Source organism: Euleptes europaea, chromosome 1 (genome assembly GCF_029931775.1).
Source record: "Euleptes europaea isolate rEulEur1 chromosome 1, rEulEur1.hap1, whole genome shotgun sequence".
NCBI classification, from domain to species: Eukaryota; Metazoa; Chordata; class Lepidosauria; order Squamata; family Sphaerodactylidae; genus Euleptes; species Euleptes europaea.
Window position 1 is genome coordinate 160,575,965 of NC_079312.1, and position 27,825 is coordinate 160,603,789.

At 44.7% G+C, this 27,825-nt stretch overlaps 1 protein-coding gene across 1 annotated transcript in view; it reads left to right on the forward strand.

Moving 5' to 3' along the window:
- The window catches only part of LOC130493504 (keratin, type II cytoskeletal 5-like), a 29,932-nt gene extending 2,601 nt beyond the window's left edge, over positions 1 to 27,331 (forward strand). The window contains exons 2-9 of the mRNA XM_056867260.1: positions 4,814 to 5,034; positions 11,283 to 11,343; positions 13,790 to 13,885; positions 16,306 to 16,470; positions 18,013 to 18,138; positions 23,943 to 24,163; positions 26,194 to 26,228; positions 26,954 to 27,331. Of these exons, the coding sequence (XP_056723238.1) occupies positions 4,814 to 5,034; positions 11,283 to 11,343; positions 13,790 to 13,885; positions 16,306 to 16,470; positions 18,013 to 18,138; positions 23,943 to 24,163; positions 26,194 to 26,228; positions 26,954 to 27,300 (1,272 nt within the window). The 3' untranslated portion in view covers positions 27,301 to 27,331. The remainder of the gene's footprint in view (positions 1 to 4,813; positions 5,035 to 11,282; positions 11,344 to 13,789; positions 13,886 to 16,305; positions 16,471 to 18,012; positions 18,139 to 23,942; positions 24,164 to 26,193; positions 26,229 to 26,953) is intronic.
- The last annotated feature ends 494 nt before the right edge of the window (positions 27,332 to 27,825 follow it).

A 27,825-nucleotide genomic window follows, 5' to 3' on the forward strand; every position in this document is an offset into this window, starting at 1 on the left:
CTGGGGGATTCCTGCTCTGCCTCATGGCTGTTGACCTGTGGGGTGCTGCAGGGCTCCATTTTATCCCCCATGCTAGTTAATATCTACCTGAAGCCTCTGGGAGAGGTCATCAGGATCTTTGGACTGCAGTAAGCTGCAGTACTGCAGTCCAAGCTCTGCTCACGACCTGAGTTTTATCCCAATGGAAGTTGGTTTCAGGTAGCCGGCTCAAGGTTGACTCAGCCTTCCATCCTTCCGAGGTCGGTAAAATGAGTACCCAGTTTGCTGGGGATAAAGATGACTGGGGAAGGCACTGGCAAACCACCCCGCATACAAAGTCTGTCTAGTAAACATTGGGATGTGAGGTCACCCCATGGGTCAGGAATGACCCGGTGCTTGCCCAGGAGACCTTTACTTACTTACTTACTTTCACCAATATGCGGATAATATTACCTAAATACCAATAGTACTTAAACACCTAATTCCGAGGATGCTGTTGATATTCTGAACTGGTGCTTGGAGTAAGTAATGGGCTGGATTAGAGTCAACAAGCTGAAACTTAATCCGAACAAGATGGAGGCTCTCTGGGTTAGTAGAAAGACAGACCAGGGACTTCAGATCTCTCTTGTCTTGGATGGGGTTATACTCCCCTTGAAAGCCAGATTTGCAGATTGGGAGTGCTAATGACACAGTAGTCACTTTAGAAAACCAGGTAGCTGTGGTAATCCAGAGTGCTTTTGCCTCACAAATAAATAAAAATACAAGATAGGGTTGCCAGGACTCTCTTTGCCACCAGCAGGAGGTTTTTGGGGCAGAGCCTGAGGAGGGCGAGGTTTGGGGAGGGACTTTAATGCCATAGAGTCCAATTGCCAAAGCGGCCATTTTCTCCATGTGAACTGATCTCTATCGGCTGGACATCACTTCTAATAGCAGGAGATCTCCAGCTATTACCTGGAGGATGGCAACCCTAATACGAGATCATAGCATGGGTTTAACCCAGTGGTTCCCAAAGTGGGCAGTACCACCCCCTGGGGGGCGGTAGGATTGCCCAGGGGGGCACTAAGAAGCAAGGGGGCAACGGGGGGGTGCTAGAGGTGGGCCCCTTCAACTGTGTTGTTCAGTAATTTACAATAAATCAAGCTGTGGCACCATGCTGGCAAATTTTGGTGGAAAATATCAGAATTCCCCCCCCCCCAACTTTGGAGGGCTGGTACCACTGGATCGAGTTCATCAATTTTGTTGAATAAATTTCAGCTAAAAAGTTTTAATTTGATTTTGAATAGATGTGCAATTAATTGTTACTGTTTTGAAATTTTATTATCTTCTTTAGTGCGTCATGCAAACCCCTATTTTGAATAATGCTTTTTATAGGGTAGGGGGCGCTGGGGTTGTGGAACCAATGGAGTGGTGGCGCAAAAAGTTTGGAAAATACTGGTTTAACCAGTTTATTAAAATTAGCTGAGCTTAGGGTTGCCAACTGCCAGGTAGTAGCAGGAGATTTCCTGCTAATTCAACTGATCTCCAGCCGATAGAGATCCGATCACCTGGAGAAAAATGATCGCTTTGGCAATTGAACTCTATGGCACTGAAGTCCCTCCCCTCCCCAAACCCCGCCCTCTTCAGGCTCTGCCCCCCAAATCTCCCACCGGTTGAGAAGTGGGACCTGGCAACCCTAGCTGAGCTACATAATCAATGATTAAATATGTGACTATTTAATGGGGTGGGCTGCGCTAGGCAGTCTAGCCTTGGCTGCCTTTGTTTTAGCAAATCCATCCTGGCTCCCAACTCAGCCAGAAGCTTCTGCTGGCCTGGGCATATTGTGCTGAGAGGTGCCAAGCCACATCCACCTTTCCTGATGCACCATAAAGCCACTACCAGCACCAAAGGCCTTCCATTCCAAGCTCCGTCCCACCATAAAGCCAATGATGGTCTGTTCAGGACATGCTGTCCATCACACCCGATGGCTCAGAGTACTCGCCACTAGGGCTGTCAAAAAAAAAAAAATTCGGTACAGTTTGGATTCGGCCGAATTTGGCCCTTGTGGGTTCGGTAGGTGCCGAAGTCCGAACTCCCCCACTTCGGATCCGTTCAATTCGGCGGGAATTCAAAGTTCGGGAAAAAAATTCGGCCGAATAAAGCCATTAAAAACACAACCGCGCCTTTCCGCGGCTCTGGGGGGGGCATTTTTGGGCTTAGAGGTCCCAAACTTTCAACAGAGCTTCAAAGGACGTATATTGAAAGACTCCCCGAGTTTTGTAAAGATTGGGTCAGGAGGGGCTGAGATATGGGCCCTGAAAGGGGTCCCCCCCACCCTTAATGTGGATCTCTCCGCAGAGCTTGCCGCCCACGCACAAAGCTCCCGCCCGACAAACAGCTGATGAGAGCAAGGGCGGGGCAGGTGCTGAGAACTTTGCAAAGCAACACAACTGCAGAGCAACCCCTTTGCAAATATGCAAAGGGCGGGGCAGGTGTGAAGAATTTTGCAAAACAATACAACTGCAAAGCAACACAAGCACGCAATGCAAAACCTTTGCAACAGTGCATAGCAACACCTGACACCTGGGAGTTTGCATACCATGGAAAGGGACAGAGGCAGCTAGCTATGCATAATGAGCAGGAGGGGGTGGAATGTCTCCTTTTGCATTGGACTTGGGACCAGGCAGATGCATTCTTTAAGTCACCATTTGAAAACCAGTTTTGAGCAAGCATCAATAACCTAACTGATCTTATGAATGAGGAAAAACCTGAAGAATAAAAATGAAGCCCCCCCTCAAACCAGGGAGAGAGAGACTGGAGGGGGAACACACACCCCAGGCAGAACCGGCAAAAGCCCCCTTTGGCTTCCCCCCCCCACCCACAGAAACTGCTCCCTCCCCACACACACACACACAGACTCTGCTTTCCCCCACACACACACACACAGAAAAGAAAAAATATAGATTAAAGCCCCCAAAGGGGTCTTACTGTGGCTGTCTTCTGTTCCAGCAGGAGGGGCTGGGAGGCTGGGTAATCCAATATGATTCCATTTGTATCCAATATAAGATCCATATGTATGCATCTCTTGAGGGTGATCCATTCATCCCAATAGGGGAAAGGGGAAAGCCCATATCTCGGGGGGCCCTGACCCAATGTTTACAAAACTTGGGTGGTCTCTTAAAAAGCCTTGACTGAAGCTCCGCCGAAAGTCTGGGATCGGCACACCCAAAAATGTGCCCCCTGCAGCCATGGAAAGAGAAAAGGGGGGGAGCCAATATTTCAGCCCCCACTGAACCCATCTTTACAAAACTTGGGTGGTCTCTTAAGAGGGATTCTCTGAAGCTATGACAAAAGTTTGGGGGCTGAACCCCCAAAAAAGCGCCCCCTGCAGCCATGAAAATGGAAAAGGGGGGAGAGGAAAAAGGGGTGGAGCCCATATCTCAGGGGCCCCTGACCCAATGTTTACAAAACTTGGGGGGTATCTTAAGAAGCCTAGTCTGATGCTCCGCTGAAAGTTTGGGGTCGGCACACCCAAAAATGCGCCCTCTGCAGCCATGGAAAGAAAAAAGGGGGGGAGCCCATATCTCGGGACCCCCTGACCCAATGTTTACAAAACTTGGGTGGTCTCTTAAAAAAACCTGTCTGAATATCCCCTGAAAGTTTGGGGTCGGTACCCCAAAAAATGCGCCCCCTGCAGCCACGGAAAGGAGCGAATGTGCACAAGCACCCCCTCACACACACATGAGGATTTCCCTCTCTCTCTCTCTTTCCCCGGCCGGCCGCACATCAGCTGATTCCTCCAGCACTCAATCCTGACTGATTGGCCAGAAGAAGACCCAGCTTGGCCACCGATTGGCCGGGGGAGGAGAATGCTGCTTACTGACGGTTATGCTGCTTACTGACGGCCGAATTGGCCGAATTTATTCGCCGAACTCCCGAACTCGCTGAATTCGGCCCCCCCGGTTGCCCGCCAGTTTTGAGTTCGGATCCGTCCGAACTAAAAACCGCCGAATCAAGGGAAATTCGGCTGATTTTCAGTTCGGGCCGAACCGAATTGACAGCCCTACTCGCCACTCTATCCTACATATCATGAGCAACCCGCCCTATCCCTGCCAAGCCAGTTATAGCCTAAACAGCCTATTGCCAGGCCTAATTAATATACATTTATCACTCCTCCCCCAAACATCATGAAGCAAATGAAAAAAGGCTCTTCCTCACTGCAACCCCACCCCCAATCCTGCTTGGCCACAAACAGCAAATGGCTAATCCCCCAAATATTACAGGGAGGGTGGACCGGTTGGTAGCAGATGGGGAAAGCCTGCAAGAAAAGGGCAAGGCTTGCATATATAGTCCCTTCGCCGTGCTTCCTTATTGGACAGCTACTGTTTGGCTGACCAATCACTGCCTCATGCCTTATTTTAAGAGGGGTTGGGGCAAATTAATCCATGGTCTTCTCAAGAACATTGCCTGTTGAAAAAATGTCTTCCATCAGAAGGCACCAGAGCTTAATGGTAGAATCACATAGTTTCAGTACAGAAGGTTATAGGTTCAGTCCTTGGTATGTCCAGTTAAAGGATCCTAGGTAGCAGTGCTCCAAGAACCACTGCCAGCTAGGGCTGCCAACCTCCAAGTACTAGCTGGAGATCTCCCGCTATTACAAGTGATCTCCAGCAGATAGAAATCAGTTCACCTGGAGAAAATGGCCGCTTTGGCAATTTATGGCATTGAAGCCCCTCCCAAACCCTGCCCTCCTCAGGCTCCACCCCAAAAACCTCCTGCCAGTGGCAAAGAGGGACCTGGCAACCCTACTGCCAGCTGAAGTGTACAATATTGGTCTGACTCATATATTATGTTTTAGGTCCGTTTTCTGGAACAGCAGAACAAAGTTCTGGAAACCAAGTGGACCCTCTTGCAGGATCAAGGCTTGAAATCTGGTGCCGGCAAGATCAGCCTTGATCCACTCTTTGAGGCCTACATTAGCAATCTAAGGAAACAGCTAAGTAGCCTCATAAGTGAGAGGGGGAGACTGGATGGCGAACTGAAAAATATGCAGGAACTTGTCGAAGACTTCAAGGCAAAGTAAGTGAATATTTCAAAGCTGGGAGCCTGAAGTCTACTTGTCATGTCGGTGGGAGAGGCACGGCGACAGGGGTCATAGTAATGTCCACATCAAGGTGCTACATATGGCCATGATAATATCCACCATTAGGGCTGTTGAATTTTAAAAAATTCGGTATAGTTCGGATTCGGCTGAATTCGGCCCGTTTAGATTCGGGATATGCCGAAGTCTGAACTCCCCCACTTCGGGTCTGTGTAATTCGGCGGGAATTCAAAGTTCGGGAAAAAAATTCGGCCGAATAAAGCCATTAAAAACACAACCGCGCCTTTCCGCGGCTCTGGGGAGGCATTTTTGGGGGTAGAGGTCCCAAACTTTCAGAGGAGCTTCAAAGGACCCTTCTTGCCAGACCCCCCAAGTTTTGTAAAGATTGGGTCAGGGGGAGCTGAGATATGGGCCCCGAAAGGGGTCCCCCCACCCTTAATGTGTATCTTTGAGCAGAGCTTGCAGCCCATGCACAAAGCTCCCAGCCCCGACAAACAGCTGATGAGAGCAAGGGCGGGGCAGGTGCTAAGAACTTTGCAAAGCAACACAACTGCAAAGCAACACCTTTGCAAACATGCAAAGGGCGGGGCAGGTGTGAAGAATTTTGCAAAACAATACAACTGCAAAGCAACACAAGCACGCAATGCAACACCTTTGCAACAGTGCAAAGCAACACCTGACACCTGGGAGTTTGCAAACCATGGAAAGGGACAGAGGCAGCTAGCTATGCATAATGAGCAGGAGGGGGTGGAATTTCTCCTTTTGCATTGGACTTGGGACCAGGCAGATGCATTCTTTAAGTCACCATTTGAAAACCAGTTTTGAGCAAGCATCAAACTGATCTTATGAATGAGGGAAAACCTGAAGACATAAAAATGAAGCCCCCCCTCAAACCAGGGAGAGAGAGAGACTGGAGGGGGAACACACACCCCAGGCAGAACCGGCAAAAGCCCCCTTTGGCTTCCCCCCCCCACCCACAGAAACTGCTCCCTCCCCACACATACACAGACTGCTTCCCCCCTCACACACACACAGAAAAGAAAAATTCTAGATTAAAGCCCCCAAAGGGGTCTTACTGTGGCTGTCTTCTGTTCCATCAGGAGGGGCTGGGAGGCTGGGTAATCCAATATGATTCCATTTGTATCCAATATGAGATCCATATGTATGCATCTCTCGAGGGTGATCCATTCATCCCAATAGGGAAAAGGGGAAAGCCCATAAATTGGGGGCCCCTGACCCAATGTTTACAAAACTTGGGTGGTCTCTTAAGAAGCCTTGTCTGAAGCTCCGCTGAAAGTTTGGGGTCAGCACACCCAAAAATGCGCCCCCTGCAGCCACGGAAAGAGAAAAGGGGGGAGCCGATATTTCTGCCCCCACTGAACCCATCTTTACAAAACTTGGGTGGTCTCTTAAGAAGGATTGTCTGAAGCTATGATAAAAGTTTGGGGGCTGCACCCCCAAAAAAGCGCCCCCTGCAGCCACGGAAATGGGAAAGGGGGGGAGAGGAAAAAGGGGTGGAGCCCATATCTCGGGACCCCCTGACCCAATGTTTACAAAACTTGGGGGGTCTCTTAAGAAGGCTCATCTGAAGCTCCACTGAAAGTTCGGGTTCTGTACCCCCAAAAATGCGCCCCCTGCAGCCATGGAAAGAAAAAGGGGGGAGCCCATATCTCGGGACCCCCTGACCCAATGTTTACAAAACTTGGGTGGTCTCTTAAGAAAACTTGTCTGAATATCCCCTGAAAGTTTGGGGTCTGTACCCCAAAAAATGTGCCCCCTGCAGCCACGGAAAGGAGCGAATGTGCACAAGCACCCCCTCACACACACACGAGGATTTCCCTCTCTCTCTCTTTCCCCGGCCGGGCCGCACATCAGCTGATTCCTCCAGTACTCAATCCTGACTGATTGGCCAGAAGAAGACCCAGCTTGGCCACCGATTGGCCGGGGGAGGAGAATGCTGCTTACTGACGGTTATGCTGTTTACTGCCGCCCCGAATTGGCCGGATTTATTCGTGAACTCCCGAACTCGCTGAATTCGCCCCCCCCCCCGTTGCCCACCATTTTTGAGTTCGGTTCGTCCCGAACTAAAAACCACCGAATCGGGGAAATTCGGCTGTTTTTCAGTTCGGGCCGAACTGAATCAACAGCCCTACTTGATGGGCCTTGGTCTGATCCAGCATGGCCTTTCTTATGTTCTTAACATTTATTTCAGCTTGAACTTCCATGAGTCAGAGCTCACTTCCTCAAATGCAGAGAAGTGTGTCTCCATTAGGCCTGGTGAAATATCCAGCAAATGTTAATTTCACTTCACTGTTTCATTTCATCTCGCATTAGATTTCTTGTTGATTCTACTCTGCTGTTGTTGGCTAGAAGTGTTTCCCACACACTCTGGATGAGCTGTTTTCTCTTTTGGTTGGGTCTTTTTTCCCCACTGGCTTCTCTTTGTAACATTTCTCCCTCCCCTCCCCTTTCTGCCGAGTATTTCACCAGACCCTATGGATATACACTTCTAAGCATCTGATGAAGTGAGCTCTGACACGCAAAAGTGCATGCTGAAATAAATTTTGTTAGTCTTTAAGACATTATTGGACTCCTGTGTAATTTTGCTACAATGCCATCTATTCCGTGGATGGGCACAAGCCACAAAGGCCTAAGTATTTACCTGGGGACTGCATCTTGTCTACATGGCAAGGGACAATGGGAGAAGCCCCAGCTCTAAGAACTAAGGTAATGATGGACGTTTAAATACTGCAACATCAAGTATTACCAGCCTACTCTAACCATTGTTTAGGATAAATGCAGAGGGTAAAGTTGATTCCTTTGAAATGTGGTGTTGGAGGAGAGTTTTACGGGTACCATGGATGCCAAAAATACAAATGTGGGTTTTACATCAAATCAGGCCTGAACTTTCCTTAGAGGCTAAAATGACTAAACTGAGGCTGTCGTACTTTGGCCACATTATGAGAAGACAAGAGTCACTGGAAAAGACAATCATGCTAGGAAAAGTCGCAGGCAGCAGGAAAAGAGAAAGACCCAACATGAGATGGATTGACTATAAAGGAAGCCACGGCCCTCAGTTTGCCAGACCTGAACAATGCTGTTAACGATAGGACATTTTGGAGGACATTGATTCAGAGGGTCGCCATGAGTCGGAAGCGACTTGACGACACTTAACACACACACAGAGTATAGAAAATAAGGATTGCATGTTTCCACCATTTCTTTTTATCCTTGCATGAACAAACCATGTATACTTCTTTTTCCTCTTTTGCTAGCATTTGCCAGCATTGTAGCATGTGTAGAGTGCAGCCCCAACTAATAAAACACTGAGGTGGATTCTAGGGTGGAGGACATTTCTTCACACCTGGGAATTATAAGTTTTAGCTGCAACCTTAATGCTAACAGGAAGGAACAGTGGGAAATGGTCTGCTGATTCAAGACTGAATCAACCATTCAATTTTGGTGTGGTGAAATCAACTTGAAATTGTTTTTTTCCAGTGATTTTTATGCTGGACAGTTTTATAAATACTACCAGTGCCGAAGTTTCATTTGTAGGATCTGCAGTTATAAGGATCTTAGGTAACACAGCTGGGGGGAAGTCTTTGCATGAGAACTTGGATAGGTGCTGCCAGTTCAAACTTCAACTTTGTCCCAAGAAACACGCATCTAGTGAGTCAAACCAGTGAATCACAATCTGGAGTTGTTGCATCAAAGCACTCATAATGTCCAGGTCGGCACTCTGAAAGCTGCTGGAACAGTCCATTTTTCCATGTAAAAATACTATATGAATTGACTATGAATTTGTGAACAGGCATTTTAAGAGAGAAAAGATGCACAAATCGTAATAGCTGAGCTATAGGAGCTAATTTGGAGTAAGTTAAAGAGTTAAACCTCTCTTCTCTGCACGGCTCAAGGCAAACTGAGGCTGCGTAAGTCCGCAATTTGCATTTTATGGATAGATCTATTATCTGTTAGATTCCTAATCGCTCAATAGCTTGTGCAGCCTGATTTCTTTCCCCACCCTTTCTTTTAGCTGACTCTCTGCTGCTCTTAGCATTCCATCTCTTCTGAAGCATTTTCTGTCCTCATTGGCTTGACTTTGTAAAGTTGTTTTCTTTAGGGTAATTTATGAAGTCATATTTATCCAGAGAGTCCCACAAATATGCAGACACCCTTCCTTATCTGTGATTGGCCCCGCTATGCTGCTTTTGTGATTGCTGTGAGATACCCTTTACTGAGACAGTGTTCCCCCTTGTATCTCTATAAATAAATTACATATTTAATTTTTAAAAAATAACATTGAAAATTCAGGGAAGGATCTTAGAATATTTCTGACCAGATTCTTGCCACATTTTTCCCAGCCTTACCTGAAAGCTGCTGCATGTATTTTATCTAATAATTGGCCATAAACTGAGCTCTGTTCTCATAGGCCAAATGCAGAGAAGATGAATGAATGGTTTTTTTAAAAGGGAAGCTGTTGTTTCAGGAAGCCCTGATTTGGATTAGGGTTCAGTGTCAGTGGGTGGGGGAGGCAGGTTAACTCTTTCCCTAATGCAGTATCCCCTAAGTAACTGACGCACATCCCTCCCCCCCCCCCCCGAGCTGTTGTTAGCCCTAGAAGGGGGGAAAGTCGGGTATTCTCTGTTTGCCTGTCTTTTTTCCTTTCCTTTCCAGGATAGTAATAGCATGGGGAGAGGGGTTTCAGTTTCAATCAGCAAAATCACATGCATGGTAAGGTTTCAGCCACCTCTCTCCCTGCTTCACTACCCCACTCTGAATCAAGACTCTGTGCAGCTGCTGTTTTCCTTATTATAGTGCTGGGAAAATCCACTCATATTCAAGGAACTCCTACTGACATGTCAAATTTGGCCCCCAGGCAACATGCAAGAGACAAATGAGGCTTGTCAATGGAAGGCTAAATTAATTGGAGAGGGTGGTTGTTTTTTTCTTCCTCCCGATCACATTGGTTAATAAGCCTTTGGGGATTTTATTGTCTACCATGGGAGTTTTGTCGATTGCCTCATCTGGAAGAATTCGCTTGGCAGGCAGGTTATTACCCTGTACCTGCATTTTCTGTGGGAAGCTGATGTTGTCTTTTCATATGACATAGACTTGGACTTGGTACCCTTTCCTCACTGCAAGTAAATTAGCAGACGTTAGCTGTGGCACACAGAAACTAGGAGAGAGGGGGAAATCTGCTCTCTAGCAGTACAGTTTCAGCGGCTTTTGCTGCCTCAGCTGTCACCCACTGCAGCCAAGGCCGATATCCTGATAGTTCAGTTCTTTATTGTTACAGTCAAAGAAGTAGAGTTGGTTTTTATATGCTGACTTTCTCTACCACTTAAGGGAGACTCAAACTGGCTTACAATCACCTTCCCCTCCCTCCCCACAACAGACACCCTGTGCGGTAGGTGGGGTTGAGAGAGCTCTAGCAGAGCTGTAACTTGCCCCAGGTCATCCAGCTGACTTTGTGTGTATGAATGAGGAAACAAATCCAGTTCACCAGTTTAGCCTCCACCACTCATGTGGAGTAGTGGGGAAATCAAACCTGGTTCTCCAGATCAGAGTCCACCGCTCCAAATCACCACTGTTAACCACTACACCACTCTGGCTCTCAGCATACATACTGAGAGCCAGTATACATACTGAGAGCCAGCATACATACAGATTACACCATGCTGGCTCTCACCATACATACTGAGAGCCAGCATACATACAAATGACAAAGACCAGCATATATACAAATTACAGTCAATAGTTATAAAAAATAAATAAAAAATAAAATAAAATCAGAAACTAAAAACCCTGAATGAATATATAAGCTAAGGATAGTTATATGGCTATCATAAGTAAATTCTGTGAACCTCAGCTATAATATAAGTTAGTAGTGTGTATCTAAGGTAATTAATCTACCTCCTTACTTGTCAGAGAGTTTCTCTTCTTAACAGCTAAAAAGCAGAATTTTGCCATTGCATGGGATACGGCAGCCTCCTTATCCTCAAGCAATAGTTTGACCAGGGCCAACTCCGTACACCCCCAAAAAAATTTCAGATGCTTAAAATGAGATAACAGAGGGTATATCCTAATAGTGTTTTGCATACTGTGTGAATCAGAAAGAGGACACAGATAAATGTTTGTTAGAGATGGTTTAGGTTAAAGTGCACTAGGAGTAATACACGAAGTTATTGTTGTCATCCAGTGCTTAAAGATACTCTTGTTCCAACAGATATCAAGATGAAATCAACCGGCGCACATCTGCAGAGAATGAATTTGTCATGCTCAAGAAGGTGAGGTTCTATGCTCCCAGGGTCTTTGGGTTAGGCTGAACCCGCAATTATTCACTCCATCTGATCAAAAGATACCGTTACTGACTCACTTGCAGTGAAATCCTTGGGGTTAGACCAGAGTACCTCCACATAGGAATGCGCTATTGCTTTATTAGAGTGTCTTGACGACTTTCCCCCCTTGGATAGAAATAACTATGTACAAAATATGTGCATGTTTTGTCAGCTGTGAAGAGCAAGTACATCATCTAGGGAGAGTGGTAGAATACTTCCTCTTTTTCCTATGTGGTTCAGACTTCATGTGCTTATTCCTCTGCATCTGTGGCCACCTCACTTGTCCTGGTTTCTGAGTGACTTTTGTTACAAACAAGGGATCAGCCTCCAGAGGACCCCTGGGCTAAATTCACTCCCACTGAAGGATGTCAATATGCAGGCTACATGCAAAAGAGATACAGATAAAATGATATTGGTGGCAGCAACTGAACTTACAGGCAGGCCTTTTTGTGGAACGGGGGTTCAGTCACTGGTCCATCAACCCTCACTCACTTCTCACTGGGGGCCTCGAGGAAAATTAGTTGCTGACCAGGAATATAAAGAGTTAAATAGGCCCATGTGCATAATATACATCACAAATACCCACAGGTAGGGTTGCCAGATCCCTCTTTGCCATCGGTGGGAGGTTTTTGGGGTGGAGCCTGAGGAAGGTAGGGTTTGGGGTGGGAAGAGACTTCAGTGCCATAGAGTCCAATTGCCAAAGCGGCCATTTTCTCCAGATGAACTGATCTCTATCGGCTGAAGATCAGTTGTAATAGAGGGATATCTCCAGCTAGTACCTGGAGGTTGGCAGCCCTACCCACAGCCCTCCTCTAACCTATACTTAGGGTTGCCAGGTCCCCACTTGCCACTGGCGGGAGCTTCATTGTGGTCGAGCTGGGGGGTGAACCGCATGTGACGTAACTTCCAGGGTAGACCTGGAAGTGACGTTAATCACGTCCCCTTCAACTGGCCTACTTCCACTCACAGCCTGCTGAGGAGCGGTGGGCAGTCCCTTAATTGGCGGGCAATTGTCCACCATAACTGGGCATCTGGCAGCCCTACGTATACTATGATAATTCATTTGACAGAAAATAACAAATCACATTGCCTTCTGCAATATCATCTTGTATGTACTGAAGTCCTTTGGACCTTGTACCAATCTGAAGCCTCTCTGCCTTCTTCTAGGAAACCTCAAATAGACCTCACCCAGCTCATCAGGAATGGGAAATCTTAAGTTGTATATATCTTAAAGGGGAAAATACTGCTGTAAAAACTGACACAGCTGGCAGTGTTATTGTTATCTGAGCACAGATAACTCAGAAAAGCTGCATTTAGATAAGACTCTAATTGTAGCCCACTGTGCTTTAGCAGAATAGCTGCCTCCTTCCAAAACACTCTTAGAACGAGGCCCAACAGATTCCTGAGGCCATCTTGGAACAGCACTGTCTCTGAATCCACTTATTTCAGCTACTATCACCTAATCACTGATGACAGTAGATTCTTGCCTTACTCTGGCACTGCTTCTTTCTCCTTCAATGTGGCACTGCTTCTTTCTGCTTTGAATAGGGTTGCCAGCTCCGGGTTGAGAAATACCTGGAGATTTTGGGGGTGGGGTCTGAGGAGGGCAGGGTTTGGAGAGGAGAGGGACTTCAATACCATAGAGTCCAATTGCCAAAGCGGGTACTTTCTCCAGGGGAACTGATTTCTATTGCCTGGAGGTCAGTTGTAATAGTGAGAGATGTTCAGCTACCAACTGGAGGTTAGGAACCCTAGCTTTGAGGCTTTTCTTCACATTATCACTGCAGTTTCTGGAGAGCTGGAGTTGGCATGCTGAGAAGTTGCAGCATGGGTCCTTCCCCTGCAAATAATTTGTTTGGTTGGTTTTAAACGAGCATTAGACCAATTCATGAAAGGTAGGTCATTCAAGGGCTATTAGTCACAATGACCAAATGGAACTACCATGTGCAGAGGCAGTATCCCTCTAGGGCAACAACAGGGGGAGGATTTGGCCATTTGTTGACCTTTGGCTTGGCCTGGCAACTCTAGCTGTTGGTCTGGTCCATCACAACTGTTCTTGTGTTCTTATGTTCTCACATTATACACAGTGACATCTCAGTGAAGCCATTCAGTTTAAAAACATATAAGAAAAGCAGAATTGTGCAACATTCCATGTTGGTTTGAACAGGTCTTTCAGCTCCTATGTGGGCAACAATTTTCAGCGCGTCAGTACATCATCTCCCCAGGTCCCAGAGACCTTGGCAAGAGAAGGTGACTTGGTTTAAACAAGATGCATGGAATACAAACCAAATAAACTTTGCACACCAAGTGTTACATTTAAATCAGGTCCCCTACCAAAATGATTACAATGACACATCGTCCCTAGATCACCTTGGTTCCTTACTGTCTTTTTCAGGATGTGGATGCTGTCTATATGAACAAAGTGGAGACGGAGGCAAAGGTGGACTCCCTGACAGATGAACTCAACTTCCTGAGAGCCCTCTATGATGCGGTATTCAATTTTCTTTGAGTACTTGGGAAATAAAGCACAACAATTAAAAAATCATAATGAAGCTTAAGATAAAGATGTAAACAAAGCATTGGCTGAAATTTTGTGGAGGAATTGGTGGGGCTACTGTGGGGATCTAAGAGCTCTGGATTCTGGTTTTGGGCCTTCTGCCAATATGTAGAACAGAAAGGGTTGTCTACTCCAGGTTGGGAAATACCTGGAGATTGGGGGATAGAGTCTAGGGAAGGTGGAGTATGGGGAGGGGAGGGACTTCAGCAGGGTATAATTCCATTGGAAGGACCTTTGTAGGGTATAATGCCAGCATGATATAATGGCACACTCCAAAGCAGCCATTTTCTCCAGAGGAACACATCTCTGTAGTCTGGAGATCAATTATAATTCTGGGAGATCTCCAGGCTCCAGTGGAAGTTGGCAACCTGAAGAACAGGAGACCCTGTTGAGCCAATTGGTATTTCTGAAATCTTGATAAAACACAGTGGACTGCATCACAAAATGGCTGCCATGATTGTGAAAATCTAGTTCTTCCAATGAAGTGGCCAAGATTGGGTTTCAGGTGTTTGAAACACTCCACCAACATGGTAGCCGTCTTTGTACATGTGCGGAGGCCCATTGTCCCAAGGCAGGTTACAGAGACTCACGGAGGATGACAGAGTTATACAGACAATAAAATAAAGAATACATACAATGAACAATGCGATAAAACTGGATCACACAATTAAAGAACAATGAAGCAAAACCAGTCTTTACATATCCCATAAACTGGATTTCACAATTAGAGAACAATGAAATAAACACAGTGTAACACTTCCAATAAATAGCATGGGGGAGGGATAGAAACTGCCTAATATTTTCACAAGCAATTAAAATTAGAACCCTATTAACTTTTCAGAAAGTAACCTCCTGCAGAATTCTGTTTTACCACATCCCTAAACTGTTGCATTGTTTACATCCTGCAAAATAACAGCAATTTTGGAGCCTTCCTAACCTCACGAGGTAGGTCAGTCCACCAGATGGGAGGGACAACAACAAATGTCAGTATGGGCTAGGGTGGCCAACCTCTAGGTGGTGGCTGGAGATCTTCTGCTATTTCAACTGATCTCCAGCCAATAGAGATCAGTTCCCCTGGAGAAAATGGCTGCTTTGGCAATTGGACTCTATGACATTGAAGACCCTCCCCTCTTAAAAACCCACCCTCCTCAGGCTCCACCTCCAAAATCTCCAGGTATTTCCGAACCTGGAGGTGGCAACCCTTGTATGGGCAGTGTTGTTCTTATCCTTTTTGTAGGGTGGCACCTTCAAAAGCCTTTGCTCAGATAACCTAAGCTGTCCAATTAGAGTGTATCTACAGAGGCAGTTCTGTGTATAACTGGGTCCTAGGCCATAAAGGGCTTTGTAGGTAATAACTGGCACTTTGCACTGAACCTGGAAACTAATTTGCCACCAATGGAGTGACTGCAGAATAGGTATAACGTGCATACTGCATGTAGCTCCCAATAGCAAATGAGCTACTGTGGTCTGGGTTTTGTACCAGCTAGAGGTTACCAGACCCATGTAGGACACATTATAATTTTCTACTCTAGCCTTCACATAGATCCATGTAGATTGGCTGGGTCAAGGTAAGGAGCCACCATCCCCTGAACTAATTGAAAATGGAAGATAGGCAGTGCCTCTACAGTAAGCTTGCCAGGTCTCTCTTCACAACCAGTGGGAGGTTTTGGGGGCAGAGCCTGAGGAGGGTGGGGTTTGGGGGAGGGGAGGGACTTCAATGCCATAGAGTCCAATTGCCAAAGTGGCCATTTTCTCCAGGTGAACTGATCTCTATTGGCTGGAGATCAGTTCTAATAGCAGGAGCTCTCCAGCTGCCACCTGGAGGTTGGCAACCCTACTCTGCAGAGGGGTCAGACCCACCTTTACACATGACTTAGAACATCCCAGTTGCCTAGTCTTCTACAAATATGTAGAACTGAAATTTTTGGGTGGTGGTGAATGGAACACTCAAGGATGTTCTGATGCAAATTAGCTTGCAAAATTCAGACAATATTCATTTAATCTTGTTTGTTTCTTCTTCCAAGATTCAGAATTAAAAATGCTGCTAAAGTTTCAGAATTTTCAGGAGAAAATGTAAAATCAATGGGAAATCTGATGCCTTGCATCTCTTTTTTAAAATCAATCAGCCGGACTTAGATTTTAAGTCATATTTCAAAATTAAATATTCCAGGTTTTTAAAAACGGATTCTGAAATGATTGGATGCTGTTCCCTTGGTGGTCGAATAATATTTTACAGTCCAGTGCTTCTCTGCAGGAAGTGGCAACTAAGAATCTTATTCTGGCTTCCCTGCACATTGAGACCCGCAGATCTGAAATATTTTCCCAACCCTGCTCTTTTGGGGTGTGTCTTTCAGGAGATGACTCAGTTGCAGGTCCAGATGTCGGACACTGCTGTTATCCTCTCAATGGATAACAACCGAGACCTAGACCTGAGCAGCATCGTTGCTGAGGTGAAAGCCCAGTATGAGGACATTGCCAACAGGAGCCGAGCTGAAGCGGACACCTGGTACCAAACCAAGGTGAGTAGATTGTCCAGTGGAGGTTCCCCTTCACTGGAAGTCTAGTTTTTCGATGATCTGTTTCTTTACCACATGATCTTTTCCATAAGTAAGATGGAACCCATGTCCTTTTAATATCTTCACATATTTAGGGATGGGAAGTCATCTAACAAGAACTGGAGCTGAAAATAGTTAGAATCATAGAATCATAGAGTTTGAAGAGACCACCAGGGTCATCTAGTCCAACCCCCTGCACAATGCAGGAAATTCACAACTACCTCCCCCCACACCCCCAGTGACCCCTACTCTAAGCCCAGAAGAAGTCCCCCCACTTTAAGCACCCTTAAGGAGGCAAAGAACTTTGAAATCCATGGATAACATCATTGAATAGTCTATGAATCCTGGCTTTGTTTGTTTGTTTGTTTTGACAGTATCCCTTGCGTAAAAAAAAGTAAAAAAGTAAAATATAAATATTTTCAAAAATCAATCATTTGAATTAAAACTACAAAATGTTGTCACCTGCCCAATGTTTGATCAGCACTCCCAGAATTAGCTCCATTCCTCATTTCTCTGCTCTTAAACACAAAGGCCACAATCCAGCACAGAAGCCCTGAGTCAGGCTCTTGTCTAGAAAGGGTGGGATAAAAATCAAATAAATACAGAAATCAGGTAGATCAAACACACTTAACCCTGGGTTGGATTGAGGCCAGCACAATCCCACAAAATATCCCTGTACCATATTTGGGATCCTTCCTCCTGATGAGAAGCAGAGATCTGCACTGGTTTGGCTGGTATTTTAATTAGAGCCAGAAATGAACCTGGGGGGTGGGAAACATTCAGATTTCAAAGGTTCAGTTCTGACAAAACGTTGCGTTTACATGCAATGTCTTTTCATCCTTGTGGTGCTACATTAATGAGAGCAGGAAATCGGCAACTGGCTGCTGCGGGCCTAATTTCAGCCTTCTATGGGATACCATCCCAACATCCATCTTGCAAACAAAACAAGGGGTGTGGAAGACCGGTATCTATGTGATTTGGCAACCGTCTAGTTGGTGGTGGAAAGTGCCATCAAGTCACAGCCGACTTAGGGTGACTGTTAGGGTGGTGGCTGGAGATCTCCCGCTATTACAACTGATCTCCTGGAGATAGAAATCAGTTCCCCTAGAGAGAAAAGGGCCACTTTGGCAACTGAACTCTATGGCATGGAAGTCCCTCCCCTCTCCAAACCCCACCCTCCTCAGACTCCATCCCCAAAATCTCCAGGTATTTCCCAACCCAGAGCTGGCAACCCTAGTGACTCTACAAGATTTTCAAGACAAGAGATCAACAGAGGTGGTTTGCCATTGCCAACCTCTGCATAACAACCCTGGTGGTCTCCTTCCAAGTACTAACCAAGGCTGACACTGCTTAGCTTCCAAGATCTGATGAGCTCAGGCTAAATTGGGCCATCCAGTTCAGGGCAACTGGCTATCTAGGGGTGGCTTTTGCACTCAGTTAGCAGCCCTTTGGCAAAACTAGTTGCTGAACAGGAACATGAATTTCCCCTCTCCCTTGATTTTATAGTTTGAAGAGCTCCAGGCCACTGCAGGGAAACATGGTGATGATTTGCGTAATACAAAAGGAGAGATTTCAGAGCTCAGTCGGATGATCCAGAGGATACGGGCTGAAATTGAAAATTCCAGGAACCAGGTAAGGAAGTCTCTAATCAATACAGTGTCATCCCAGCAAGGCAGAGAGGTGCCCATTAACATTCACCTGAGAGAAAGATCTGTTTATGGCATCATGGTCACTATGGTGTGGCACTGGGAGAAAATAAAAAGATATGAAGACTTTTTCCCCTTGGTAAGCCACTGTTTGGAAACAGGGTGTTGGGCTGAATGGTTTGGTGCCCCAATGTTCTTCTTGTCCTGTTTCTTCTGGTGGACAAAAATATGGTGACATCAAAGATTGAATGTATTGTCCTCCACATGCACCAGTAGTGGTATATATAGAGTTGTTTCCAAATTCTGAAAATACCTATCAAGGCAGCAATTCTGGGGTCCATCCTCGTGGATACAGGAGATAACATCTTAAGAACATAAACAGAGTCCATCTAATCCAGCATTCTGTTTCACACAGGGGCCAAGCAGTTGCTCTGGAGAGCCAAACACACAGGCCAAGGCCTTCATCTGATGCTGCCTCCTAGCAGTGGTATTCAGAGGTTTACTGCCTCTGAATGCGGAGGTTCCCTTTACTCACCATGGCTAGTAGCCATTGATGGACCTCTCCTCCATGAATCTAACTCCCTTTTAGAGCCATCAATGATTGTTGATATCACCAGGTCCACTGGCAGTGAATTCCACTGTTTAATTAGTCATTGATTATTCCTCCAAGACATAGAGGCATCCTTCACTATCCAGGAAGGGTCCTTTCCTCATTAGTGGTGATAGTGTTGTTCATATTGCTTGCACTGGTCATCGGGAGGGGCATGCAAGGAAAACCCTGATCTAGAAATAGTTCAGGATCCGGAATATCAATGCAGACATCCAAGGAAGGTTCTGCACGATAATGCACTAAGTGTGAATTGGTTCTGCACCGAAAGCAAAAGAAATTTTTTTGGACTCTGACCTTTGCAGAAGCAAAGTCCATTTTTAGAAATTTCAGTCTCATATACAAATGTCAGTGTGTCATTGCTCCAAGATTTGAGCAATGGTTTTCAAATGGTGTTTCAAGGAACATTGGAGTTCATCAGAAGCTCATTAGGAGTCCCTCACAAACATCTATAGAAGAAGAAGATGATGATGATGAAGATGTTGGTTTTTATACCCTGCTTTTCTCTACCTTTAAGGAGGCTCAAAGCAGCTTACAATCACCTTCCTTTCCATTCCCCACAACAGACACCTTATGAAGTAGGTGCGGCTGAGAGAGTTCAGAGAGACCTGTGACTGGCCTAAAGTCACCCAGATGGCTTCATGTATAGGAGCGGGGAAACCATATTAGAGTCCGCCACTCATGTGGAGGAGTAGGGGGTCAAACCTGGTTCATGAGATCAGAGTCCACTGCCTCTAACCATTACACCACGCTGGCTCTCAGGGTTGTTTCCAAATAAGAGTGGATTAAAGCAGCCTGCCCACTGTTAACAAACTTCCTCTGCATTGGCCAACTGCAGGTGAGTTTTAAGATGAAGTCTGATGTTCTGTGGGACAAATTATAAGATGATTGGCCAACACACTGTGACTACATCCACACAAAACTAGATATTGTGCAACTGTTGCATGATAGTGATCATTTGCAAGTGGATTTTCCTAGCACGGACAAGATAAACCAGTGGTAAATGATTGCTACAGAATAATGATAGTACAGTGTCCACTGATGTGTGAATGCAGCCTGTGTGCATCCTAAAACACTCCCCATAATCTTTTGCAAAGTACAAGGGTTAATTGGTTCTTGTAGGTTATCCGGGCTGTGTAACCGTGGTCTTGGAATTTTCTTTCCTGACGTTTCGCCAGCAACTGTGGCAGGCATCTTCAGAGTAGTAACACTGAAGGACAGTGTCTCTCAGTGTCAAGGGTGTAGAAAGAGTAATATATAGTCAGAAAGGGGTTGGGTTTGAGCTGAGTATTGTCCTGCAAAAGTATTGTCCTGTAAGTATCAAGATAATGTGCTAATGAGGATATGGTATGTTAATATGGAACCATTGTATCCTGAAGTGATCTGTTAATGTGTGTAATCCAAAACTAATCTGTATGGCTATTGTTGAATGTTGTCTTTGTCTGGAGGTTTTTCAGGGCAGGAAGCCAAGCCTTATTCATTCTTAAACTCTCCTCTTTTCTGTTAAAGTTGTGCTGATGTTTGTGAATTTCAATGGCTTCTCTGTGCAATCTGACAAAATAGTTGGTAGAACTGTCCAGTCTTTCAGTGTCTTGGAATAAGACCCTGTGTCCTGTTTGTGTCAGTCCATGTTCAGCCACTGCTGATTTCTCAGGTTGGCCAAGTCTGCAGTATCTTTCATGTTCTTTTATCCTTGTTTGTATGCTGCGTTTTGTGGTCCCGATGTAAACTTCTCCACAGCTGCAAGGTATACGATATACTCCTGCAGAGGTGAGGGGGTCTCTTTTGTCTTTTGCTGATCGTAGCATTTGTTGTATTTTCTTGGTGGGTTTAAACACTGTTTGTAGGTTATGTTTTTTCAAAAGTTTCTCCATCCTATCAGTGACTCCTTTAATAAATGGCAAGAATACCTTTCCTATGGGAGACTGTTTTTCTTGAGTTTTCTGATTTTTGTTTGGTTCAATGGCCCTTCTGATTTCATTCTTGGAGTAGCCGTTTGCTAGCAGTGCGTGATTTAGATGGTTAGTTTCTTCCTTGAGAAACTGTGGTTCACAGATCCGTCTTGCACGGTCCATTAATGTTTTGATTATTCCTCTTTCCTGTGGGGGGTGGTGGTTGGAGTTTTTGTGTAAGTAGCGATCTGTGTGAGTTGGTTTCCGGTAGACCTTGTGACCTAACTGAAGGTTTGATTTACGGATGACAAGGGTATCAAGAAATGGGAGTTTACCCTCAATTTCCTTTTCCATGGTAAACTGAATGTTTGGATGGATATTATTAAGATGATTTAGAAAGTCCATTAATTTTTCTTCACCATGGCTCCAAATGGTAAATGTATCATCTACGAACCTGAACCAGACTGTAGGTTTGTAAGGTGCTGATTCTAATGCTGTCTTTTCAAAATATTCCATGTAAAAGTTTGCTATTACTGGACTGAGTGGACTTCCCATAGCTACTCCATCAATCTGTTCATAAAATTCTTGATCCCATAGGAAATAACTTGTTGTCAAACAATGGTGAAATAAGGCTGTTATATCTTCTGGAAAAATCTGGTTAATCAATGAGATTGTGTCTTTAACTGGAACCTTGGTAAAGAGGGATACAACATCAAAACTGATTAATATATCCTTTGGATTGAGTCTTAACGGACTGATTTTGTTGATGAAGTGAGTTGAATCTTTGATGTAAGAAGTGGTTTTTCCAATGTGGTCCTGTAGGAGGGTGGTCAAATATTTAGCTAATTCATATGTTGGGGAACCAATGGCACTCACGATGGGTCGGAGTGGAACGGAATCCTTATGAATTTTAGGTAGTCCATATAATCGTGGTGGTTGTGCTTCAGTCTTGCATAGTTTTCTGTGTGTGTCGGGATGAAGAGTGGAATTCTTGATCAGAATGCTAGTTTTCCTGGTAATTTTGCAAGTTGGATCTCGTTTTAGTTTTTTGTATGTGGCAGGGTCCAGAAGTTCCTCAATCTTCTTTTTGTATTCTTCTGTTTTCATGATCACTGTGGCATTGCCTTTGTCAGCTGGTAGAATAATGATTTCTGGATCAGCATTGAGGGTCTTGATGGCGTTTCTCTCCTTGCGTGTTATATTGCTAGCAAGAGGAATAATCAAAACATTAATGGACCGTGCAAGACGGATCTGTGAACCACAGTTTCTCAAGGAAGAAACTAACCATCTAAATCACGCACTGCTAGCAAACGGCTACTCCAAGAATGAAATCAGAAGGGCCATTGAACCAAACAAAAATCAGAAAACTCAAGAAAAACAGTCTCCCATAGGAAAGGTATTCTTGCCATTTATTAAAGGAGTCACTGATAGGATGGAGAAACTTTTGAAAAAACATAACCTACAAACAGTGTTTAAACCCACCAAGAAAATACAACAAATGCTACGATCAGCAAAAGACAAAAGAGACCCCCTCACCTCTGCAGGAGTATATCGTATACCTTGCAGCTGTGGAGAAGTTTACATCGGGACCACAAAACGCAGCATACAAACAAGGATAAAAGAACATGAAAGATACTGCAGACTTGGCCAACCTGAGAAATCAGCAGTGGCTGAACATGGACTGACACAAACAGGACACAGGGTCTTATTCCAAGACACTGAAAGACTGGACAGTTCTACCAACTATTTTGTCAGATTGCACAGAGAAGCCATTGAAATTCACAAACATCAGCACAACTTTAACAGAAAAGAGGAGAGTTTAAGAATGAATAAGGCTTGGCTTCCTGCCCTGAAAAACCTCCAGACAAAGACAACATTCAACAATAGCCATACAGATTAGTTTTGGATTACACACATTAACAGATCACTTCAGGATACAATGGTTCCATATTAACATACCATATCCTCATTAGCACATTATCTTGATACTTACAGGACAATACTTTTGCAGGACAATACTCAGCTCAAACCCAACCCCTTTCTGACTATATATTACTCTTTCTACACCCTTGACACTGAGAGACACTGTCCTTCAGTGTTACTACTCTGAAGATGCCTGCCACAGTTGCTGGCGAAACGTCAGGAAAGAAAATTCCAAGACCACGGTTACACAGCCCGGATAACCTACAAGAACCAATGAACTCTGACCGTGAAAGCCTTCGACAATATTACAAGGGTTAACTTCCACAGCAACCAAAATGATATTGGAATTGTTCTCTGAGCATAGGAAATTTGAAAGCCACAGTTCGAGCAAAGTTAAATTCTTTAAGTTTAATCCTTCAATGGATGTTGCAAAAATTAATTAGATTCCCCCCCCCCAATTAGCAATTTCATACATTTTACTCAGAAGTCCCACCTACCACCTATGTTTGCAAGCTACTTGAAGGCAGATTTCGGAAAATCCCTCTGTCTGCCAGGCTTTACCCCTGCAACAACAATTGTATTGAAACAGTTGCTCATGTCTTATTTTATTGTAGTTTCTATACAGAATCTCGCAATGATCTATTAAGCCCCCTGTTGATTGATAGGCAGAATGCCCCAGATTCTTTTAATGTTGCCTATTTATCGAATAATCGTTCGCCTCAAATATTGGAGACGGTGGCACAGTTTTTAAAGCTTGTTTTAAAAGACCGTCAAACAGTTAATTAGATGGTATTATCAACAAGCAATGTTATTCGATGTAACTGTCCACTAATTATTTTTTAAAGGGCACCTTTTAATATTTCCATTCCTTTTGTATTGTGCCTTTTTATGCCAATAAAGGAATGATTGATTGATTGATTGATTGATTGATGCCTATGTTTTCACACTAATTTCTTCAACTAAAACTAAGAAAAATGCTATGGAACAATTGTTATAAATGTTTAAGAAGAAGAAGAAGAGTTGTTTTTTATATGCCGACTTTCTCTACCACTTAAGGGAGACTCAAACAGGCTTACAATCACCTTCCCTTCCCCCCCCCACAACAGACACCCTGTGAGGTAGGTAGAGCTGCAACTAGCCCAAGGTCACCCAGCTGGCTTCATGTGTAGGAGTGGGGAAACAAATCCAGTTCACCAGATTAGCCTCCACCGCTCATGTGGAGGAGTGGGGAATCAAACTCGGTTCTCCAGATCAGACCCCACCCCTCCAAACCACTGCTCTTAACCCCTACACCATGCTGTCTCTCTTAAATTATATGAATGATAAAAAGGAATTGGAGGAATTGATCAATGCCCTTCACTCTTACAGTGTGCTAATCTGCAGACTGCCATTACGGATGCTGAAGAGCGCGGAGAACTGACTGTCAAAGATGCCAATGCCAAGCTCCTTGAGCTGGACGATGCTCTACAGAAAGCGAAGGAAGAGATGACTCGCTTGTTGCGGGAGTACCAGGAGCTGATGAATGTCAAGCTGGCCCTGGATATTGAAATTGCCACATACAGAAAGCTGCTGGAAGGAGAGGAGAGCAGGTAGGGTGTGCAAAGATAAATATCAATGCTGACCACAGCTATTGCTATAGACATGTTGCAACAGTCAGAAAACACTCTGTGTTGAAAGTCCCGGTGTAGACACAGCTAACTATAGGAATTACCTTCTGGCTTGGTATAACCACCCACTAGTAATATTGGTAACGTTCTTTTCTTTGACATTAAATCAACCTCCTTTAAGTTCTGTAGTGTGAAGAAGGGTGGGAACCTTTCTTCCAGGGCTGTGGCTCAATGGTAGAGCATCTGCTTGGCATACAGAAGGACCCAAGTTCAATCCCTGGACTCTCCAGTTAAAAGGGTCAGGTAGCAGGTGATAATGAAAGACCCCAGCCTCAGAGCTGCTGCCAGTCTAATACTGACCTTGATACTGATGGTCTGGTTCAATATAAGGTAGCTTCATGTGTTCTCGTGATATCAATGGATTCTAGTATAATAAAGCCGTGGTCTTCAGCTTTTTCAGAGCTTAGGCCCACTGAGTAGGGGACCCTCTAACCTACAAGCTCATCACAAGAAGTCATGAAACTTCAGGGTCTTATGATAGGAAGAGGAGGAACCAGAGAGATTACTTTACCAGTGTTAAGGCCAGGAAAATGAGCAATGGACGAGCTGAGGGCAGGAAACACAAGGCAAACATCACTTGAGGTACCACAGTGAGGAACGAGTCAAGGGGCAAAGCCATGGAAAAATCCTCTCTGCTACTGAACAACATTACCTCTTCCTCCTCCTCCTGTTCTTCTTAGCATGCATGTTTGCTTTCTGTGGAGCACGTCCTTCCAAAAGGCCTCTGGAAAAATGATAGTTGTCTGTGGGGCTTTGTGACCCACCTGAAGATTCCTGGCGCATAGGTTGAGGACCCCGCCTTAAAACATAATAAATATAACACTTCTCCTATAATACAGAAGTCCCTCCTTGAGGAGGTGAGAATTGCCCCATCACTTCAGGCCTTCCCTGAGTGGATTAAAAACGTTTTTATTCGAAAAGGTCTTTGAGGAATGACAGAAATACCAGGATGGTGAAGGCCGAGGTTGTCTGTGGGTATGGAAAAACCCTGACAGCAATAATTTGTAAGTTAGATAAGCTGACTTTTTTATGAAACCTCTCTTCCGGAGCATAAAGCTAGCCAAATTCTAAACAGACAGTGGATTCTTACACCTGAAATGCTCTCATTTCATCTTGATAATCTGGAATCCCCGCTGAATTTACCTTTCAGTTCCTGGGTTTTCCTTCATCTGTGTGCACTATTAATTCATTGGAGTCATGCTTCTTTCTTTCTTTCTTTCTTTCTTTCTTTCTTTCTTTCTTTCTTTCTTTCTTTCTTTCTTTCTTTCTTTCTTTCTTTCTTTCTTTCTTTCCCTTTGTGCATAATGATGCACCAGTCAGTCATTCTGAGTCAGACATGTTTTCCTTTGTGTTGCTGTATCCATGGAGACGCCTCAGGTATGGCGCCTACCACACTGTCCTTTAGACGCATTTAGACGCCAAAGCATTTCTTTTCATCTGGGATTCAGAAAAGATTTTTCTTTATCTCTTGTAGTTGTCTAATGGTCTGCTTCTAGCCTGAGGTTTGTTTCATGGATCTTTTTTTTAGGCTGCAGAATGGTTGTTTTATGCTTTTTTAATGCCCGTGGCTTGTTTTTACTGGCTTGTTTTTAATATTGGTAATTTATGGCTCTTTAATGGTTTTACTGTGTTTTTAATTGTAAGCCGCCTCAAGTAGGTCTCTGAAGAGATGGCCTAGAAATGCCCTAAATAAACAAAGTCATGGGGGGGGGGGGGTTAAGCTGAGGACCTAGCCCTGTGTAGCACATACAACTTAAAATGGCTGCAGCTTGGGAAGATGATGGGCGAGTCAGGCTTCAGGCAACCGGGGGGAGCAATGTGAGACCACAGCTGTGAGCGGCTGGTGATATCTAAATCTCCAAGTCAGCATTCAGCCTTAATATTCGACATGCCATGTTTACAAGTGGTCAATGGACATGTTTTCATTCAGTTTTAAATTCCTTCTTCAACAGGTTCTGTGGAGAGGGTGTCAATCCAGTGAGCATCTGTAAGTACCTTGAATCGATATGTTCTTTCTTTCTTTCTTTCTTTCTTTCTTTCTTTCTTTCTTTCTTTCTTTCTTTCTTTCTTTCTTTCTTTCTTTCTTTCTTTCTTTTTGGAATATAAGCTTTCAAGAGTCCAAGCCTGAAGGATACTAACAGCTCATTCCTGAGCCCTGCAGCAGCCAGGGAAAGCTTGTGGCTGAGGAGCCTCCATGGCACCTCTAAAGGGGAAAACCCCTTTTAAAAAATAAAAATGACAAAATAGGGGAAATAGCCCCGTTGAAAACTGCCCCGTTGAAAACAGTGATGCTGTGCCAACAAAAAGCTGGTGTAGCACCACTGTTTCTGAAGGGGGCATTCCCGGGCTGAAAGGAGTTAGGAGGCTGCCTAGTGGCAGCCCTGTCCCCAGAAACGCCTCCCAGGACGTCAGCGAGAGGCTGAGCCAGCATTCCAGTTTGCACAGCACAAGTGGCATGAATGCCAGCTTAGGGGGCCGGTCGCCTCCTAAGCCCATTCGGCCCTCTGGCTCAGGAATGGGCAGCAAGTCTCTAAGATGCTACTGGGCTCAAATCTAGCTCTTCTTTTGCACATCAACATGGCTACCCTCTGAAACAGACTAGTGGGGGGAAAGCCAATGGGCTAAAACAGAAAAACTTGCCAGCCAATTGGACCATTTCTTTAATCTTTATAGAACATACAAAGATCTAATCGGTTCATGTTTTCATTACAGCTGTTGTCAGTGCCAGCGCTGGAGGTGTTGGCAGTGGTGGAGCTGGCCTAGGAGGAGGTTATGGCAGTCTTGGAGGAGGAGGAGGATTTGGTAGTCTTGGTGGAGGAGGGTTTGGCCTTGGAAGTGGCTTGTGTTTTGGAGGTGGTGGCAGTATTGTAAGCAGTGGCTTTGGAAGTGGCCTTGGCCTTGGAAGTGGTTATGGTGGAGGACGTAGTGGTGGTAGCGGGTTAAACTTTGGAGGAAGCAATTTCAGCTCTGGTAGTGGGAAAGGCATTGGGTCCGGAAGCAGCTCTGGTCTGAAAATTATCTCTAAAACCTCCATCACCCAAAAGACCATCAGAAACTAAAGCCAGAAGAATTCTCAACAACCCAAGCAAGAAAACAATAGCCACATATGCTTTTTCCATGTCTGTTGTCATTATGAAGTGCCTCATCTTTTCTAATTCCCTTAAATAATTGATATTATAATTGACATTCCAAATGACAGCTCTGTATTTAGCACAAATTTTATTTGTAACTAAACTGGCAGAAGCCTTAATATAAAATAATTACATATGCCAAATGGGGAAAATATGGATGTACACATCTGAAAAACTGTCTAACGCTTAGAATCTCCTACTGCAATAATAAAAAGGAATGCCTGAACATGTCTGTATTTTCAAGATTTTTTTTAAAGCTACATGCATTTTTCAGCAATGTTAGCAAAGTGGCTAATCTACACATAATTTGACTCCATGAATAGCATAAATATTAATTATACTCTGACATTTTTTAAAATGTACTTACAATACATACTCAACAAACACTGGCTGTGGTCACCCCCGCCGACTGCTTCGGGGCTTCCTTTTGGTTATGCATGCCTTTTCCACCCG